Raw genomic sequence first — 18,450 nt, 5'->3', positions numbered from 1 at the left:
GACTTGTTATTTTCTTAACATTTCATAGTCCTTTTAATAGCTCACAGTTTCATGAGTCGTTAAAAATTCTATTTGTTCTCTACAGTTAGAAGTACAGCAGATTTGCATTTTGGTTTTTATTTTTCATATAAATTATATTTCATCTTAATGAATGAAGAAAGATTATCAGATATTTTTTCTTTGAATTGATTTTTGGCTACAGCTAATACAACCTCAGCCACTAGTGCACAAATTACTTTCTCACCAGGTACCATTATATCATGAAGCAAACTGACTTTTAAATGACTTATGTGGGTGAATGTGACAGCAGTGTTCATAATAATCTCAAAATCTATTTATAAAATACACCATATTTTGTGTTAGAGAAAGCCTGAGTACTACTCTTTAGGAAGATAATTCAATTTTACATAAATAGGGAAGTTGAGGTTAAACTTGTTGATTCCCAAACATTGGTCTAGGGTGACAGTCACACCCCTTAAGTTAAGTTCATACCAAGTTGAGTCTCTTGGATCCTAAAGGGTATGAAAATAGCGATCATAAAATTTGAGTACTGCAATTATTGAAATAATGGAAAACATTTGCATTTCAATCATTTTAGAAAAAGCACATTGCTTAGGGAAAGTCTTTCAAATTAATGAAAACATCATTTGCTTTGACAACATTTCCTGTATGAAAAGGTTCATTCATTCAATAAATATTTCTAACAGGCTATTTATTAAGTACTTCAAACTGTGCTTTTAGCAAGTGAATGTGTAAATAAATGGATAGATTAAGGGACCCAAGGCTGTAGATGGTGAAGCCATTGGGTCCAGGGGCCCCAGGTCCCCTAGATCCCCCTGTAGATCATAGGAGCACTGGGGGATCAATAACCTCAGTAACCTCAGTACACCATGAATACACCCGTGCTTCATTTCTAGCACCGCGGCACACTGGAAAACGCTGGGTGAGAGGTTTTGTCTTTAGTAAAACGTAGAGAAGCAAACATATAAGCAAGTGCTACTTCCTAGAACACTACCTGTTGCTCTGAGCTGAAGAAGTGGTAATCAGTGAATTATCAAAACGTGCTTATTGTAGTCAGGGATCCCTCTGGAAGGAGCTAAATCCAGAAGTGAGGGATTGATAGCTTGGTAAAATGTAACAGAATGCTACCACAACTTAATGAATTAAGGCTTTCATTTTACCCAATTTTTCAACTTTTCTGATTGGGCATTTAGATCAGGTATCATTTCAAGGAATAATAAATTGTTTTCCTTCAACTGCTTTTATTGGATAACGTACTCTGGGGCAATAGGACTAGATTTAACAAGTTTATTTATTTATTTATTTATAGTTTCTTTATTTTTAATTTTTTTTTAACGTTTATTTATTTTTGAGACAGAGAGAGACAGAGCATGAGTGGGGAGGGTCAGAGAGAGGGAGACACAGAATCTGAAACAGGCTCCAGGCTCCGAGCTGTCAGCACAGAGCCCAACGCGGGGCTCGAACTCACGGACCGTGAGATCATGACCTGAGCCGAAGTCGGCCGCTCAACCGACTGAGCCACCCAGGCACCCCATATAGTTTCTTTATTTAGACAGCGAGCAAGTGGGGGAGGGGCAGAGAGACAGAGAGAGAAAATGAATCCCAAGCAGGCTCCCTGCTGTCGGCACAGGGCTGAATCCCAGGAAACCTGTGTTGAAATCAAGAGTCAGATGCTTCACCGACTGAGCCACCCAGGTGCCCAATTAGCAAGTTTTTTTTCTTAAAGACATGCCTCGGACTAACTACATCACCTCTTCTGTTATTGGACATTTAAATCGTTTTTATCAGAACCCAGTGTGTGGTTTTTGTTTTACTGCATTGCGGGTCAAATGAAATATTTGGTAGGAGTTGGGGTATTTTATTTGTTATTGTATTTCTCGGTTCTGTGATTTCCATTTGGCTTTTTTTTTTTCATTGTAACTTCCGTGTCTTTGATGGACTTCAGTTTGTTTCAAGAGGATTTGTAGTTGCCTGTTGAAGCATTCTTATGAGAGCTGCCTTGCCATCATCATCAGATGGTTCCCACACCATCCACCTTGCTCTTGTTGCCAATTCATCATCTTGTCTCTTTCAAGTTGTGATGTCCTGATCTTGGCATGGTGAGGGGTTTTTAATTGCATTTTGGACACTTCAGCTATTATGTTAGGAGAATCTTGGTCCTACGTAAATCTTCTGTTTTAGTCAGCCTGTTTAAGTTCAGCCTGCAAGGCCTGGTCTACTTGAGTGGGTTGTGGTTCCAGTGACAGTTTCATTTTCAGACCCCTTGAGTTGTCATTTTAGTCCACTTGGCTTATCTGACGCCCCTGGTGTTCTCACTGCTTTCTTCTAATTCTCCCAAAGAGTGGAAGCCCAAGCCGGGCTACCCCATGTCTCTGGGTGAGGTAGGTGGATGTCCACAGGGACAAAAGACTTTCAGGACTGGGGGCCTGTTGGGGCATTCTCCCTCTTGCAGGCACCCCCTCCCAGCTGTGTTTGCCTCTCGTTGGGGAGGGGAATCTCAGCAGGTTGGAAGAAAAAGTGCTTGATCTGGCACTACATGTTAGCAGATCATGGTTCTGGACTCACCTGCCATTGCTGGAGCGACACAGTTGGAATGTGGGAGGGATGCATCTACCCAGGCCCCTCTCTGTCCCTAAGTCGGGCTGGGAAACACTGGGTCTGGGCTAGCCTTCGGTTACCTGGGATTCCTCCCTTCCGCAGGCCCTGAGCCAGTTTCCCTGTCTCCTTGCCTATTCAGACCTCTTCCTGGGTTGCTTGTTATTTCCAGGGGTTATTTTTTTTTTAATTTTTTAATGTTTATTTATCTTAGAGAGAGAGAGAGAGAGAGAGAGAGAGAGAGAGAGAATCCCAAGCATACTCCACACTGTCAGCACGGAGCCCCCGTGAATTGTGAGATCATGATGTGAGCCTAAATCAAGAGTCGGATGCTCAACTGACTGGGCCACCCAGGCGCCCCTCCCAGGGGTTATTGTAATTGGCAGGGAGGATGTGGAAGAAATCAGGCTAAGTTGGTATTTTTTTTAATCTTTTTTTTTAATTCTTTTTTTAAAGTTTATTGATTTTGAGTGAGAGAGAGAGAGAGAGAGTGGGAGGGGCAGTGAGAGACAAAGAAACAGAGAGAGAATCCCAGGCAGGCTCCACAGTGTCCACAGGAAGCCTGATGTGGGGCTTGAATTCATGGAACTGTGAGACCACGACCGGAGCTGAAACCAGGCATCAAGCGCTTAACCGACTGAGCCACCCAGGTGCCCCTAAATTGGTATGTTTTAAAGCGATGAAGAAGTTAATTTATGATTGTTTTCACATGAAACCCATCTGTGGGCAGAAGAGAAATGAAGGTGCATTTGTATAACTTCCATTATAAGGTGTCTGTGGGGATCTTTGGTTCTACATGTTGAGTATGTCTCAATGTGACCAATTTCTGACTCCAAGATCTATTTAGTAAGAACATCTAGACATTTCTGTTCCACTTCCTGGAAGCTATATGATTAAGGCAGAAAGAATGCGTAGCTTTCAGAAATTGTATCCCTCAGGCAATCAGATGTAGCTCCTGATACTTTTCTCAGTTATGGGCCTGCAATTTCAGAGGCCAAGAGTTTGTATGAAAATAAGGAACTGACATTTCAGAGGTTCATGGGAAACCCTCCACTGCAGAAAGGGGAAGTTCTGCCCAAGAAACTCCTTTTTTTAAAAAAAAAACTTTAATGTGCTTATTTATTTTTGAGAGAGAGACAGAGCATGAGCAGGGGAGGGGCAGAGAGAGAGGGAGACACAGAATCCGAAGCAGGCTCCCGGCTCCGAGCTGTCAGCCCAGAGACCAATGCGGGACTAGAACTCACAGACTGTGAGATCATGACCTGAGCCAAAGTCGGACGCCCAACCGACTGAGCCACCTAGGCACCCCTCAAGAAACTACATTTTTAAAGGGTCTACAATTAAGCTTTATTTGATGATAAGGTGGTAAAAAACAGGATAAGAGGGGCGCCTGGGTGGCTCAGTCGGTTAAGCGTCCGACTTCGGCTCAGGTCATGATCTCACGGTCCGTGAGGTCAAGCCGAGCATCGGGCTCTGTGCTGACAGCTCAGAGCCTGGAGCCCGTTTCAGATTCTGTGTCTCCCTCTCTCTCTGCCCCTCCCCTGTTCATGCTCTGTCTCTCTCTGTCTCAAAAATAAATAAACGTTAAAAAAAAATTAAAAAAAAACAGGATAAGAGTCAGATAAAATTTGTATCATGGAGAAAGACATGTTTTCTATAACCTTGATACAAGACTAGTGAATATATTAAACTGATAAAACAGGTTGGCTATATGGTAAACAGATTGGCATTTGGTTTTAGTAATTGAAAGTAGATTCTTTTAAATGTTAATTTACACAGTTACCTTTAACAAAAAGAAATAATGGCTAACAGATATACCATTTGGTATATATCAACATATATACAAAATAATGATTAACCTATATACATATGTTCGGTATAAGATACATAGCATGATACCTTGTGTGCCTTGGTGATTTAAGAAACATGGGCCCGGCACAATTACCGCTGCTTTCATAAAGCTTGCCAGTGATTCCTGTCACACGCAAGCTGTAAGATAACGGGATGGCTGGCAAATAAGGCAGGGAGAGTTCATGGGTATTAGTACTCTCACCCCATTATCTGCCATATTTGGACAATTTGTCAAACTTTGGATTTTCTGAGTCTTTGTTTTCAGCCTAGAGAAACAGTTATGAACTTAATGTGGGAAATATGATTCAAAGCTACATTTCCTTTGCAAGATGCAGAGTAATTCAGCTTGATGTTTTTATTCCTACTTCTCCGGTGCCCCAGTGATTTTCCCAGCACTCATCATTTACTAGTGATAAATGAATGGAGAAACAGTTTCCAATTGCTCAATTTATTCTTTCAAAACCAGCTGAAAAATATTTGACCCCAACTTTAAAAAAAAAAAGATGTATATGTTTTTTGTTCTTGCCTGTATTTCCTGGACACTTCCCCACACAAGCACCTATATTTCATTCTTCCCATCCAAGCGATTAAGCCAGTTTTGTTCTGAGGACTCCCCTGGCCTCCTCCCTGGCTCTGAACCCAGCTCAACCACTCACTGGCTGTGTGAACATAACAAGCCTCACTAATTTTTCTTCCATAGAGTCTGGCCCCAAGGTCTTCAATCAATGGGAACCATCAATCTCAGTTAAAACGGGGATTTTTCTGTAGCTCAGGAGATTCTTGGGAATGGCAGAGGCAAATGCATGAGACAGCACTTGGGGTGTGTCCTAGTCAATTGATTCAGTTGCTAAATTTGTACAGACAAACATCCGACACAAAGGTTTCCAGAATTGCCCAGTTATAGTCTTCAAATGAGGCAGGTTTAAAAAGTAATGTGACATTTATCCTCAGCTTCTCTAGAAAATGACTAGTCATTAATTCACTATTTTCTAAACCCTTACACATTTCAGCACCAAGGATAGATCTAAAGATCCTAGGTGGCTTTTCCATTTTGCTCCCTTATACCTATCCAGGTGGGGTCTCCACCCAAATGTAAGCTCCAAGCAGTGAAGAGTTTTGCTTGCCCTCCATGCTATCTCTGTGTCCAGCAGACTAACCCAAGGAATTGAAAGACAGATCAATCAACCAAGAACTTGAAGCAAAGCACTAACACTCAGAGGCAGAGGGGGGCTTTTCTGTTAGAATGCATGACATCAAAACCAAAATGTGTGCCTTGATTCAGACCAGAGGGAAAAAAAAAACAACAACTAAGAGATTTATATTAATAGATTTTGGATAAATTGTGTTTCTTTTATTTGGTCAAGAAAATACCATACAATATAGAGGATTATATTTAAAATGTGTTCATCTGTAAAAATACCACTTAATATTCATTTTGGAGATAATATTTTAGAAATAGGTTTTATTTGAATATCAAGTTATGTGTATGGGAGATTTAGAACTCTAAAGGAATTTACTGTAAATATATTTCCATTCAGGAAAAGAAAACTTTAGAAATGCTAACATTTTTAAAGACTGATGGCATTTTTAGAGACATTCATAGCACTTTCACTTTCTTATAAATACCTTACAAATATAAATACCTTTATGGAGAAGGTAACTCATAATTTGTAACATTTTTTCTTATTGAAATTTATACTGGGATGGGATATATTTAAAAAAAATTTTTTTTAATGTTTATTTCCTTTTGAGACAGAGAAAGAGTGTGAACGGGGGAGGGTCAGAGAGAGGGAGACACAGAATCTGAAGCAGGCTCCAGGCTCCGAGCTGTCAGCACAGAGCCCGATGTGGGGCTCGAACTCACAGAGTGTGAGATCACGACCTGAGCCGAAGTCGGATGCTTAACCGACTGAGCCACCCAGGCACCCCTGGGATGGCATGTATATTTTAAAACTCCCCTTTATATGAACTTTCCAGTGAGAAAAAAAGAGATGGCTTGTTCTTGTCTAAAACTGGGAACTGAATCGTTTATGTGACTGATGTCTTTTGGTTTTATAGTTCTTTTACGAGTCGTACATAAAGTAAAATTTGATTCTAGCCTTGATGTATTTTTAGTGCCCACAGTAGGATTGGTGATGCTACAGCAAATCATCAGAAAGTAACCGCACAAATGCTACATCCTAAATATCCTTCCCTTCCAAAGTACTTTGTATCACACAGCCTGTGTATATTGATGTTCAAAGGAGTCATTTGTATTGCCAGAAACATTTTTTCCCAGGTTCATAAGAATTAAGATATTCTCAGAGAGTTTTGTTTTTGTTGTGTTTGTTTTTCAGATATTTCTTCTTTGCTGTGGGAAAACATAAAGTCACTCCCTGGTTTTCCTCCCACCCCTCTGAGCACTCAGTATTGACAGGCTCAGTGCTCCGTGCAGGCTATATAAAGACATGTTTATACGTCTTTAGGGAATCTCCTCACCTGAAGCTCCCAGTGCTCTACCTGTCTATGGCTCCCCAAACTGCCTTGTTTCCCTCTCACTGTGCACACCCCCCAAGGACCAGTGCCCACTGGGTAATCTCTACCAACCTGCCCTCCACCTCCACTCATATGGGAAGGGAATCATCAGCTCCTTTCTCCAGCCCCAATGAGTTGCTCTCTCTATGGGTCATCATTTATTGACCACAAAACTGGGCATCATCCTTCCTCCCCCCGCCCCCGTCTCTGGTGCCTAATAAACCCGAGTCCATGAGTTCCCACCTGGGAATGGTGTGAGGCTATGTGAGATGTAACCGCTGCCCCCACCCTGTCCAGGAGCAGTATCCTTACGCGGGGCCTGGCCCACCAGCCCACCAGCACTGTCCCACCCCTTCTGCACATGTAAGCCTTGTCAGTGCAGGTATCATCCAGTGTCAGCACATAGCATCCTTTGCTGTGCCCGGACAGGAAACACCACTCCACAGTGCACTTTGCAAGCCCCTGTGCCTGGGAGTCCGCTTTGTTCTCCCAGCCTCCCCCACCAGGTTGGAACAGGTGACCATACCCAGCCACTTCCACTTTCTGGAACATGCCACCATGTGCATCCTCTCATGTTCTTTGCTTTTCCTGAGATTGTTAAGTGGTTCTATCTTACTGACATGGTAGCCCATGAGGAGATGATGCTTCAGTGGCTGCATTGGCTCTGGCACCCGTATCTCTGAACCATGTCACTTACCATGGCGGGTTGCATCTGTCCCCACTGCCCTCCGGTGCCTAATGCGTGCCAATGGGGTGGGCAGACAGAGATGTTTCTCATCAGCACAGGGCCTGACCTGGAACGCGCAGTTCCGCCCACAAATGAGGGGGCCCGCAATGGTCCTCGGGTGGCAGGTGCTTGTCCTTCCAGCCCTCTGTGCATGCACCTGGGCAGCGGGCTGCGGGAGGGACGCCCTGGGGGCAGCAGGGACCGGGCGCACACGTCTGTGATGGGCACCCCAGGAAAACAGCGCACGGGCAAAGGGAGTCCAGCCAGGGGCAGATGGCATGGGCAACACCTGTGGGGTAGCATAGGCATTAATCAAGGAGCAGGACCAGGAAGGTCATGGGGCAAGGAGGCTGCCACATGGGGGGAGAAGGGACCCACTCGGGAAGGATGCGCAGATAACTGGAGCAGTTGGAGAGCTTGTGTTCTGAAGGACGGACACAGGATCTGTGCTTCATGTGAAATCGTAGCGGGACCACACATGGCGGGGGGCAGGGGGCAACCATTTATTAACTGGTTTTGTTTGTTGGATCTGAAATCCTCCAGGGGGTTCTGAGTGGGAGGCAGTGGCTCATTACAGTGTAGATCAGACACCAGTGAGGTAGGAGGCACACACTGTGCGTTCCGGACCTTTAAGGTTTCAGTGTCTTCTCCTTAGGTTGTGAAACGATCCCTTTTAGCGTCTCAGACAGAAACCAGCTATAGCCACTGATTGCTACTGTTTGACTCTTCAAAGAGGGAATTTAAATGACCATCAAGCAATTAATTTTCCTAAATTCATCCAATCCGAAGGACAACTCTCCAACGAATGAAGTCCATATCCAGTGAATCTTGGATGGATTTAAATCTCAGCTTAAATGTGTATTTTCTATTAGCCATTATGGTCTCCTTTTACACACTCACCCCCCACCCCACCCCAATACATGCACAGTCACCTTATCCTCCGGTGCCTTTGGTGATTATAACGGTCTTGTACTAGTGTAGATGAATTCTTATTGGGTTGCACGCTCGACCTATTCACACATGAAGCAATTTACCTAAAGATCTTTTGTGAGGATACAACAAAGTTTTGGAGGAGAGTAATTGAAATTAGCACTGGCCTGTTTAATTTAGTTCTGTGATGTGCTTCCCTGATTTCTAATTGGAAGTGCATGGGAAATACCATCTCTAAAAAAATAAAGGAATTTCCCGAATGAGAAAAGCTTCCTCCTTCCACACACGAATGCTTATTTTTATGGGCCCGAAATAAAATGGAGTTACTTTTATTGTTGCAGATTTTTATGTAGGAAGCGTTTTGCTTTGATTTCTTAAATGCTTTCTGTAGTTCTAGTTGAAGCTGGGAATGAGGAGTGGTTTGCTGAGAGATTGCGCAAGTTTGTCTCTGGAGTTCTGGAAGCCGTGAATTGAATTTAGAAATGTAAAGTTAATTGTTAGACTCTGTGATGGTCTGACATTTTTGCAGACATATGAAAGCTTTTAGGTTTATTAACTGTTTTTTCAGATTTGTGGAAACCAAAGGCAATCTTAGCTAAATTTTGGATTTTTCCCTTTTTCTTCTGTCTTTTCTCCTTCCTTTTCTTCCTTTGTCCTTCCCTCTCTCCTGCTCTTCGTCTTTCTTCTCCTTCTCCCCTTCCATTTGGTTTAAACGCAAGCAAATCTCTCTGATCTTTAATATAACCAAACTCTCTTCTGTACATATTTTAATGTCCTGGGCATCTGCTGTATGTATTTTATCTTTCAGATTTCAAGAGATTCTTTCTTTAGTAAACTGTGTACTTGGAAGTAAAAATAAACTTCTAAATATAATCTCTCTACTGTAACGTAATTTAAATGTTATTGATGTAATTTGTGTCCTGGAAAACCAAACACTGATTTTTGAATTGGCTTTGGGAAAGCGAACAATGAGCAGACTATTTAAAATCTAATTAATTTTTTAATGAGAGTGCTAAGAGGAGCTATCATTGGGGGGTGGGGAGATGCCTCAGTGTGCCTGGATGTGAAGCTCCCCATGTGGGGAGAACATCACAGCACATGTTACAAAAGCAAAACCCAAGACTGGAAAAGCCAGTCTCATTCGAATCAGTATAAAGCAAGAAATGGACACAAAAGACACAGATGGGAAAGGAGAAAGGAAGGTAAGAATGCCAAAGGAATCAGGAAAAAATGGAAAAACTAGAACCATTAAGTGCATACGTCAAGTTGTCCACAGCAGCATTGAAAACACAAAATATGTAATAATATATTTAATAAAATATTTTAACAAAAGATTTCTACACTGACGACGATGAAACACTGCAGTGAGAAATGAGAAAAGAGCTAAATAAATGGAGAAGCAAAGCCACATTCATGTGTAGCGACAGTGAATATTTTTGCACTAGCTGTGGAAGGCTGAATATTATCCCCCAAAGATGTCCACACCCTAATAACCCAGTTCCTGTCAATACATTTGTTACCTGGCAAGGCGGAAGAACTTTGCAGTTGTGGTTGATTAAGGATTTTGAGATGGAAAGATTTTCGGGGATTACCCAGATGGGTCCTTAAAACCAGAGAAGCATTTCTTCCTGGCTGAGGGTCTGCAAGAGGTGTGGCTCTGCAAACATGGTCAGAGAGACGCAGGTTCAAAGGTGAGGGAAGGGGCCACAAACCAAGGAATGAATTGCCTGTAGAGGCTGTAAAAGTCAAGAAACAGATCTTCCCCGAGAGCCACGAGGGAACATCCTGTTGCCACTACCCTTATTTCAACCTTGTGAGACGTGTGTCAGGCTGCTGAATTGTAAGATAATTTCTTTTTGTTTAAAGCACTACCTTTGTGATATTTTTAACAGCCATAGAAAATGAATACAGTATCTATTTAAAGCCATTCCCATCAAAATCCTAAACCCTTTCTTTTAGAAATTGAAAAGTTCATTCTAAAATTTATATGGCGACACAAAGTACCCACACGGACAAACTTATCTTAAGAAGTAAGAAAATGACAGATTTTTTTCAAGACTTACTGTAAGTCTTTCACTTATGTGATTTCAATACTGGCTATAAAGCTACACTAATCAAGGTAGTTGGGGAGTGAGATAAGGGCAGACAAATAGATCAATGAAACATAGACCAGAGTCCAAAAGTGGGCAGGGACATATGTATTCCATTAATTTTCTACAAAGGTAGCAAAGTAATTCTGTATGAGAGGAAAAAAAGGTTTTTTTGTTTGTTTTGTTTTTTCTTTTGTTTTTTTAAGAAATATGGCTGAAAAACAACCATTTGTGCTGGACCAAAATAAATTTGAGCTTTTATGTGCCATTTGTGAAAACTCACTTGAGGTGGCCCATAAGTATAAACATTAAAATGATAGAGACTTTAGAAGAAAATATAGCATGATATTGTCATGACCTTCGATTAGGCAAAGAGCTATTGAACATAAAGAGTGCTAACCTCTAGAGAGAAAAAGTAGAGATGTTGCACTTTAACAAAAGCAAAACAAAGTGAAAATAACTTTCAGTTCTTAAAAAAAAAAACATTTTCAAGAATATGAATAGGCGAGCCATAGAATGGGAGGAAATATTTGGGATATGCATATCTGACAAGTGTATCTAGAACATACAAAGAACACAGATCACTAATAAAAAGACAAACACTCCAGTAATAAGTGGGTGAAAAAGTCTTGAATGGACACTCCACGAAAGAAAATCTAAGATTGGCTACTAAACGCATGAAAAGGTGTTCATTGTCCTTCGCTGCCATGGAAATCAGTAAAACTAGACCAAAATATGACTTCATTCCCAGTATGATAGCTAAGCTTAAAAAAAATGACAAAAACAAGTGTTGGAGAGCATGTGAATCTAGCAATATGTAGATGTACAATTACAAAATTATTACATAGAATATGGGGCAACAGGAACTCTTGTTGGGGATGGGAGTGTAAATTTGAGCTCTCGGCAAAAAAAAAAAAAAAAAAAATTGGAGCTCTCTGACCACTTTGATGATGTCCAGACCTTTTCCTTGCAATTTCTGTCCCCTAAAATGCTGTATCCAGAAGAGATCCTTGCACCTGTGTCCCAAAAGAAATAAATGAGAGTGTCTGTAGCAACATTATTTGTGAAAGTAAGTGACCGCAAATGACTTGAATGTCCACTGAGGAGGGCAGACCAATCGTGATACATTTGTACAGTGCAGTTACATGCAGCCAAGAAAATGGAAAAATCTTGTTCACATTCATTGCCTCTGGTGATTCTCCAAAACGCAGTGTTAAGTCACGAGAGCAGGGCATCTATGAATATAGACACTAGGATTTCACTTCTATAAATGTCACAAACAGATACAACCGGGCAGTATGTAGTTTGGACATACTTCTGTTCGTAGGGGTTAAACCTATAAGGAAAACATAGCAATAGCCCAAAATTCACGACAGTGGTCAACTCCAGGAAATAGGGATAATTTGGGCAAGAAACACAGAAAGATACCATGAATGACCCATTTTAAAAAGTTGGACCCACTGGAAATTATTTCATTTCCCCTCTGTCAGTGATACATGTACATTATATGTATTCTTTGAATTTCTATTTTATAATAAGATTTAAAACATAGATTAGTCTCTCATCAAGTTGTTTCCTTCTTAAAGCCTGGGAGTACGTTTCCCTATCTTCCCACGTGACTTGAGTTCATATTACCTGTGGGGCTGCCGTGATTAGGCCGTACTGGTGAGACTTTAATTTAGAGTTGCTAAATTAAAACAAAGACTTAAAACGCGCAAGAATATGCGATTCCTCCCAAAAGATGCCCTAAAATAAACCTGAAAGGCGTTAAGTGAGCCTTTTCAAAGCCTCAGCGATTTATACCTCATTTGATAGGTAATTTTTTGTTGGAGTGTCTGTCACTTTTTTTATATTAGAAACGGAAAAAAAACTGGCAGTGGAGGGGGTAAGAAACGTTTAGCGTGGGATATATTTATACCTTCTCACACCACCAGACTCTAAGTGCCCTGGAGGCCAGGACTGCATAGCACCTACTCACGAATCCTCAGTATCCACTACACTGTTTCTTATTTCCATGATCTTTAATGTTTCAGACAAACCTGGTGAAACTTCTTCTGATGCATCAGGCGAATCCAAACCTTCTGAACTGCAATGAAGAGAAGGCCTCAGGTAGGTGATCAGCATCCTGGGACCACCCGCAGTTACCGTCTCCTTCCTTTCCTACCAGAGTTGTTCATCCACCATCACCAGAGTCAGCTTCTCCTGGCAAGTTCTGTGCACACGCTCGGGTCCAAGCACTGTTCACAAACTCCTGTGCCCCGCCCCCCCCCCCCACACCTTTACAAGAAGACATTCCAGAGGGGCTCCGTGTATAGGGTGCCCTTGGACTTGGGTGCAATCTGCTTTTGAGCTTTAATTTCCTAGGCAGTGATTCCTTCAATGTCAATTACTTTAAAATATTTTGCTGTTATTTAACTAGTTTCTTATTGTTTCAAATATGCACTTGTTCACTAGAGTAATATTTGAAAAATGCTTATTTATTTATTTTGAGAGAGAGAGAGAGAGAGACAGCAGGGGAGAGGCAGTGAGAGAGGGAGACAGAAATTCCTAAGCAGGCTCCCTGTGGTCAGTGCAGAGTCTGACGTGGGGCTCAAACTCACGAACTGTGATATCATGACCTGAGCCAAGATCAAAAGTCCCGGACGCTTAACCGACTGTGCCACCCAGGTGTCCCCTTGCTAGAGTAATTTAAAACAATAATAATATTTTCTTCTGCACAGATAGGTATACTGTAGAAATCAAGACGGACTTTCTCAAGCTAATTTAAAACTTTGAAAATCTTAATGTTACTATTTTTAATAAGTATCTTTGTGAATATTTCTAGAATTCTTTTTACTACTGTTATTGCATATGTACATACACTAATTTAAAAAATAGATGCTTATTCATTTTCTAGCTTTTAAAATTTGACAAATATACTAATCAGTTATTTGTTTATTAAAAATAAAAATCTAGGGGGCGCCTGGGTGGCTCAGTCGGTTAGGCGGCCGACTTCGGCTCAGGTCACGATCTCGCGGTCTGTGAGTTCGAGCCCCTCGTCGGGGCTCTGTGCTGACCGCTCAGAGCCTGGAGCCCGTTTCAGATTCTGTGTCTCCCTCTCTCTCTGACCCTCCCCTGTTCATGCTCTGTCTCTCTCTGTCTCAAAAATAAATAAACGTTTAAAAAAAATTAAAAAAATAAAATAAAATAAAAATAAAAATCTAGGAAAAGTATAGCATAAGTAATAAAATGATATAAAATTTTGAAGGTAGTAATTGATCTAAATAACTTAATTCAGTTTCTTCTTATTGCTATACTTTAATAATCTAAAAGCACTTTATGCCTGAGATTTGTCAGTGGATATACTTACAGGTGTATGATTACATGACTAACCGCCAGCTTATGACAAAATGAGAGTTATTCTCTATTTCTTATTTTTTTGGAGTTAAATGCTGTTTAAGTGTATCCATCTTTTTTTAATGTTTATTTATTTTTTTTTTTTGAGAGAGAGCATAAGCTGGAGAGTGACAGAGAAAGGGAGAGAGAGAATCCCAAGCAGGCTCCCCATCATTAGTGTGGAGCCCAAGGTGGGGCTCGATCCCAGGAACTGTGAGATCATGACCTGAGCCAAAATCCAGAGTCAGATGCTTAACCAACTGAGCCACCCAGACGCCCCTAGTCCATCTTATCTGCTCAAATAAACTGAAGATTTAACGAACAAAACTCTAAGATTGCTTTATAGTTTCTAACTTTAGAATCAGGCTAATATTAATGATAGTGTAGTAATCTTACCATTAACTACAAAAGCATGTGTTTTGTTTTGTTTTGTTTTGTTTTTTAAAAAGGGAGCACCTGGGTGGCTCAGTCGGTTAAGCATCTGACTTCGACTCAGGTCATGAGGATGCAGTTCATGAGTTCAAGCCCCACGTCGAGCTCTGTGCTGACAGCGTGGAGCCTGGAGCCTGCTTTGGATTCTATGTCTCCCTCTATCTCTGCCCCTCCTCCCTTGTGCTCTCTCTCTCTCTCTCTCTCTCTCTCTCTCTGTCAAAACTAAACATAAAAAAAATCAAAATGGTAAAGAGTAAATAGAAATTCATAGTTTTTTTCCCTATTCTTTAAAATACGTATTGTGAAATATGTCACATCCTCTGTTTACTGTAGTTCCAACAGATCACATTTTTCAAGTTTATATCCCTGGCTTCTTTCCCAGAGAAGAGAATATATGATTGACCCTTGAGTATCTAGACTCCCATCTGTCACACTTCTACCTTTTAGGTCTAGTGTCAACTAGACCTAAATGTGCCCAAATAGACACCCAAGGCAACCCACAGCCCTAGAGCCCAGGGCATGACTAAATGTCTGGTCTGGCCTCAACTCTGGCTACCTCAGGATATGATGGCTGTCTTACACAGTTTTGCCCATGTGGGTCATGCTGAGTCTACCATCAATAGAATCCATTTTCCATACTTTATTGGTCATGAGTGACACAGTGATGGGCCGATAAAAGACTCTCAGTAATCTTTGTTGATTGAATGAAAATACTTCTTTCTTGGGGCACCTGGGTGGCTCAGTCAGTTGAGCATCCAACTCTTGATGTCAGCTCAGGTCATGATCCCAGGAAGTTCAGTCATGAGGATTGAAAAAGAGGAGTTGTACCCATTAGATTCCTAATTGTTATGAATGCAAACTTTTCTTCAGGATTGACTGACTTCCGGTTTTGATTGTTAGTAAGTGCGAATTTGATTAAGGCACATCGATATGCCCACCTAAAGATATTCAGATGTTACTGTCAACCTGTAACTTATAATATAATTATATTTCAGATTGAAAAACACAGATCACAGAGAAAGGCTAGACTTACTGTTCTCATAACACGACTATTGTCCATCTACCCATTTAGTAGGATGTTTGTAGAACGCCTACGACAAGTTTTATACTAACCCAGTTTCGGGAAGGTATAACTATTTTCATCTTTTTCATTCATCGAGCTGAAGGAAGAGTTGCAGAGAATAAAATGACATTAAGTTCCTTCAAGCTTAGCTTCTCCGTGATTTTACATCTTCTGCATCACCACTTGGTGACTATTGTTTTTATATTTTTCATTTCATTTGTAATTAAATACGTCACTGATATAAAACAAGATAGCCTTTTAAAATGGCATGGGGCGCCTGGGTGGCTCAGTCGGTTAAGTGTCCAACTCTTAGTTTCAGCTCAGGTCATGATCTCACAGTTTTGTGAGTTCAAGCCCCATGTTGGGCTCTGCTCTGACAGTGCAGAGCCTGCTTGGGCTTTTCTCTCTCTCTCTCTCTCTCTCTCTCTCTCTCTCTCTCTCTGCCCCTCCCCTGCTCATGCTGTCTCTGTCTCTCTCAAAATAAACAAACAAACTTTAAAGTTTTAAAAATAAATAAATAAATAAATAAATAAATAAATAAATAAATAAAATGGCAATACTGCAATTTTATTCCTACCATAAACTTTTAATGTTTTTCATTTTGCTCTATGTGTTGATAAATTTTAGCATTTTAAGCACATCAGAATTATTCCAAGTGAATCGTTTTCTGTGATCTTGCCTCCTACTTCTTCTGTGTCTTGTATTGTTTTTTGTAGATATTGCTGCCTCTGAGTTTATTGAGGAAATGCTGCTGAAAGCTGAAATCGCCTGGGAAGAAAGGGTTAAAGAACGTTTATCTGTTCCTGCCTTGGCCTCTGAGGAGCCATATGAGGAGATTCTCCACGACCTTCCAGCACTTTCCAGCAAGCTGTAAGTGCCTTTAGTGTAGAATGCTGATGTCCTAGCCCTTGCTCGCTGAAGATTGATTATTTTGTTTGCCATCCCTGTTAACCACCATTTTACAGTCCATGTCAAGAGGACTTTTAATGAAAAGAATTAGAAAATTGAAGCTATCTGTCAACATACCACAAAATACTGTTGACAGTCGTGAGTTTAGCATAATTTTTGGAAAACTGGCTGATTCTCTTAAACATTATTATTTTAGTTAGTGTTTCAATTTGTCACCATGGGACCAAAGGTAAGATTTTAAACACACTCCACATTTTTAGCTGAACTGATTTGTAAGATTTCCTGTGACTGTTAAAATGACTGAATTCCTAAAGTAGGAAATAGAGATGTTCACTTTTTCTCTCTAAAGTACAAAGCTTAATGATTTCTTGTTGTCTAAAATATCTCCTAAATACTGATACATACTATAGCAAGGATGGACCTCAAAAATGTTATGTGAAGTGAGTGAAGCCAGGCACAAAAAACTGTGTATTGTATAATCTCATTTAGATAAGACATCCAGAATTGGCTAATCCATAGAAGCAGAAAGTGTATTAGTGGATTACAGGAGTGGGGACGGGGTAAAGGGGAATGACTCTTAATGGATATGGAGTTTCCTTTTGGGGATAGTGGAAAATGTTCTAGAAGCAGATGTGATGGTTACACAAATTTATGAATAGGCTAAAAAAAAGTGCTGAATTGTACACTTTAAAAGTGTGGATTTTGTGCTATGTGAATCATATCTCAACAAAAGAAGAAACTACGTAAGGAAAAAATATTTCGCTTTGAAAAACAAAATCTGGTATATACAAGCAGCGGGACCTTGGGAAAGTTCTTTCTATGAAATTGTTTCTTTTCTGGCAATAGCGAATCTGTCTCCTACTGGAATATTTGAGGGTGCCCTGAATAAATAACACAGTTTGGGTTCAGACAGACTGAAAAGTAATCCAGCTGTAATGATGGAGACCAAATTACACCTGATCACTGATAGGGGATGCTTTGGAGGGGATAACTGAAATCTTAAGCAGGCTCCATACTCAGCGTGGAGCATGGCGTGGGGCTCAATTTCACAACCCGGGGATCATGACCTGAGCCGAAATCAAGAGTCAGGCGCTCAACCGACTGAGCCACCTGTGCACCCCTAAATGGATCCCATTATTGGGCAGCTTTACCGACCACGTCCAAGGCACCTGTGAACTAGATCAGATCTCCCAAATGAGGAGCTTCCAGACAAAGCTTATAACAGGATGGGACAAGCAGGCTCGCTCTACGAATAAAGAGAAGGGAGCTAAGGAGATGCTCTTCCCAGATTCATCCATCAGAGATGATGGATGCCCAGACTTAGCATGACTTGATCTCCTTTCCCGGGGAATAGAGGAGATGCTTCCAATTGCCTCCTCACAAGGGGGGGCTGTGCTGAATAAGAAAGCTCAGAGGGAAACACGCATTTCAGCACAGATGCCATCACAGCCATTCAATAATACTTTTAATTTCAAGTTACTCTTGATAATTCAAGAGGCTACAGTTGTGTGCGAATGCATACGTTTACTTAATTCTCCACTTAATGCTGGCACATATTCATCATTGGATTGGACTTTTTAACTGTGTTAGAAAAGAGCTTGTTTTTATATCAGACGCTCTGCTAAGAATTTCATGGATTCTCTTCTTCCATCTTCAAAGAGCAATTAAGCGTCTCTTATTTTCCCAAGATCACAGAGCTGGGATAGGACACATCAGGATTTACAGCCCAGCATTCCTACCCTAGATCTTCCGCACCCTGTTTTCACAGGTGGAAGAAAAATACCATGACATGGATGTGGGAGAAAAAAGGACAAAAAAAGTCATAGAACTAGAAGTTAGAGTCCAGTTAGGAACGGTTAAGAGGATAAATATCAAGTGACCCCAAATGAACAGGTGGAATGGTTTGACATCATGTTTACATGATTATACCACTGATAGCCCTG

General features: G+C 40.9%; 1 protein-coding gene across 2 annotated transcripts in view; it reads left to right on the top strand.

Annotated features, from left to right (window-relative positions):
• The window catches only part of MYO16 (myosin XVI), a 611,293-nt gene that overhangs the window by 255,116 nt on the left and 337,727 nt on the right, over positions 1 to 18,450 (top strand). For both annotated transcript variants that reach the window (XM_060636706.3, XM_060636705.3), the window contains exons 8-9: positions 12,762 to 12,837; positions 16,315 to 16,468. In XM_060636706.3, coding sequence (XP_060492689.3) covers positions 12,762 to 12,837; positions 16,315 to 16,468 — 230 coding nt within the window. The remainder of the gene's footprint in view (positions 1 to 12,761; positions 12,838 to 16,314; positions 16,469 to 18,450) is intronic.

The sequence above is a fragment of the Panthera onca genome, chromosome A1, assembly GCF_046562875.1.
Source record: "Panthera onca isolate mPanOnc1 chromosome A1, mPanOnc1 haplotype 2, whole genome shotgun sequence".
Classification (NCBI taxonomy): Eukaryota; Metazoa; Chordata; class Mammalia; order Carnivora; family Felidae; genus Panthera; species Panthera onca.
This window is presented reverse-complemented; position numbering and strand designations above follow the sequence as displayed.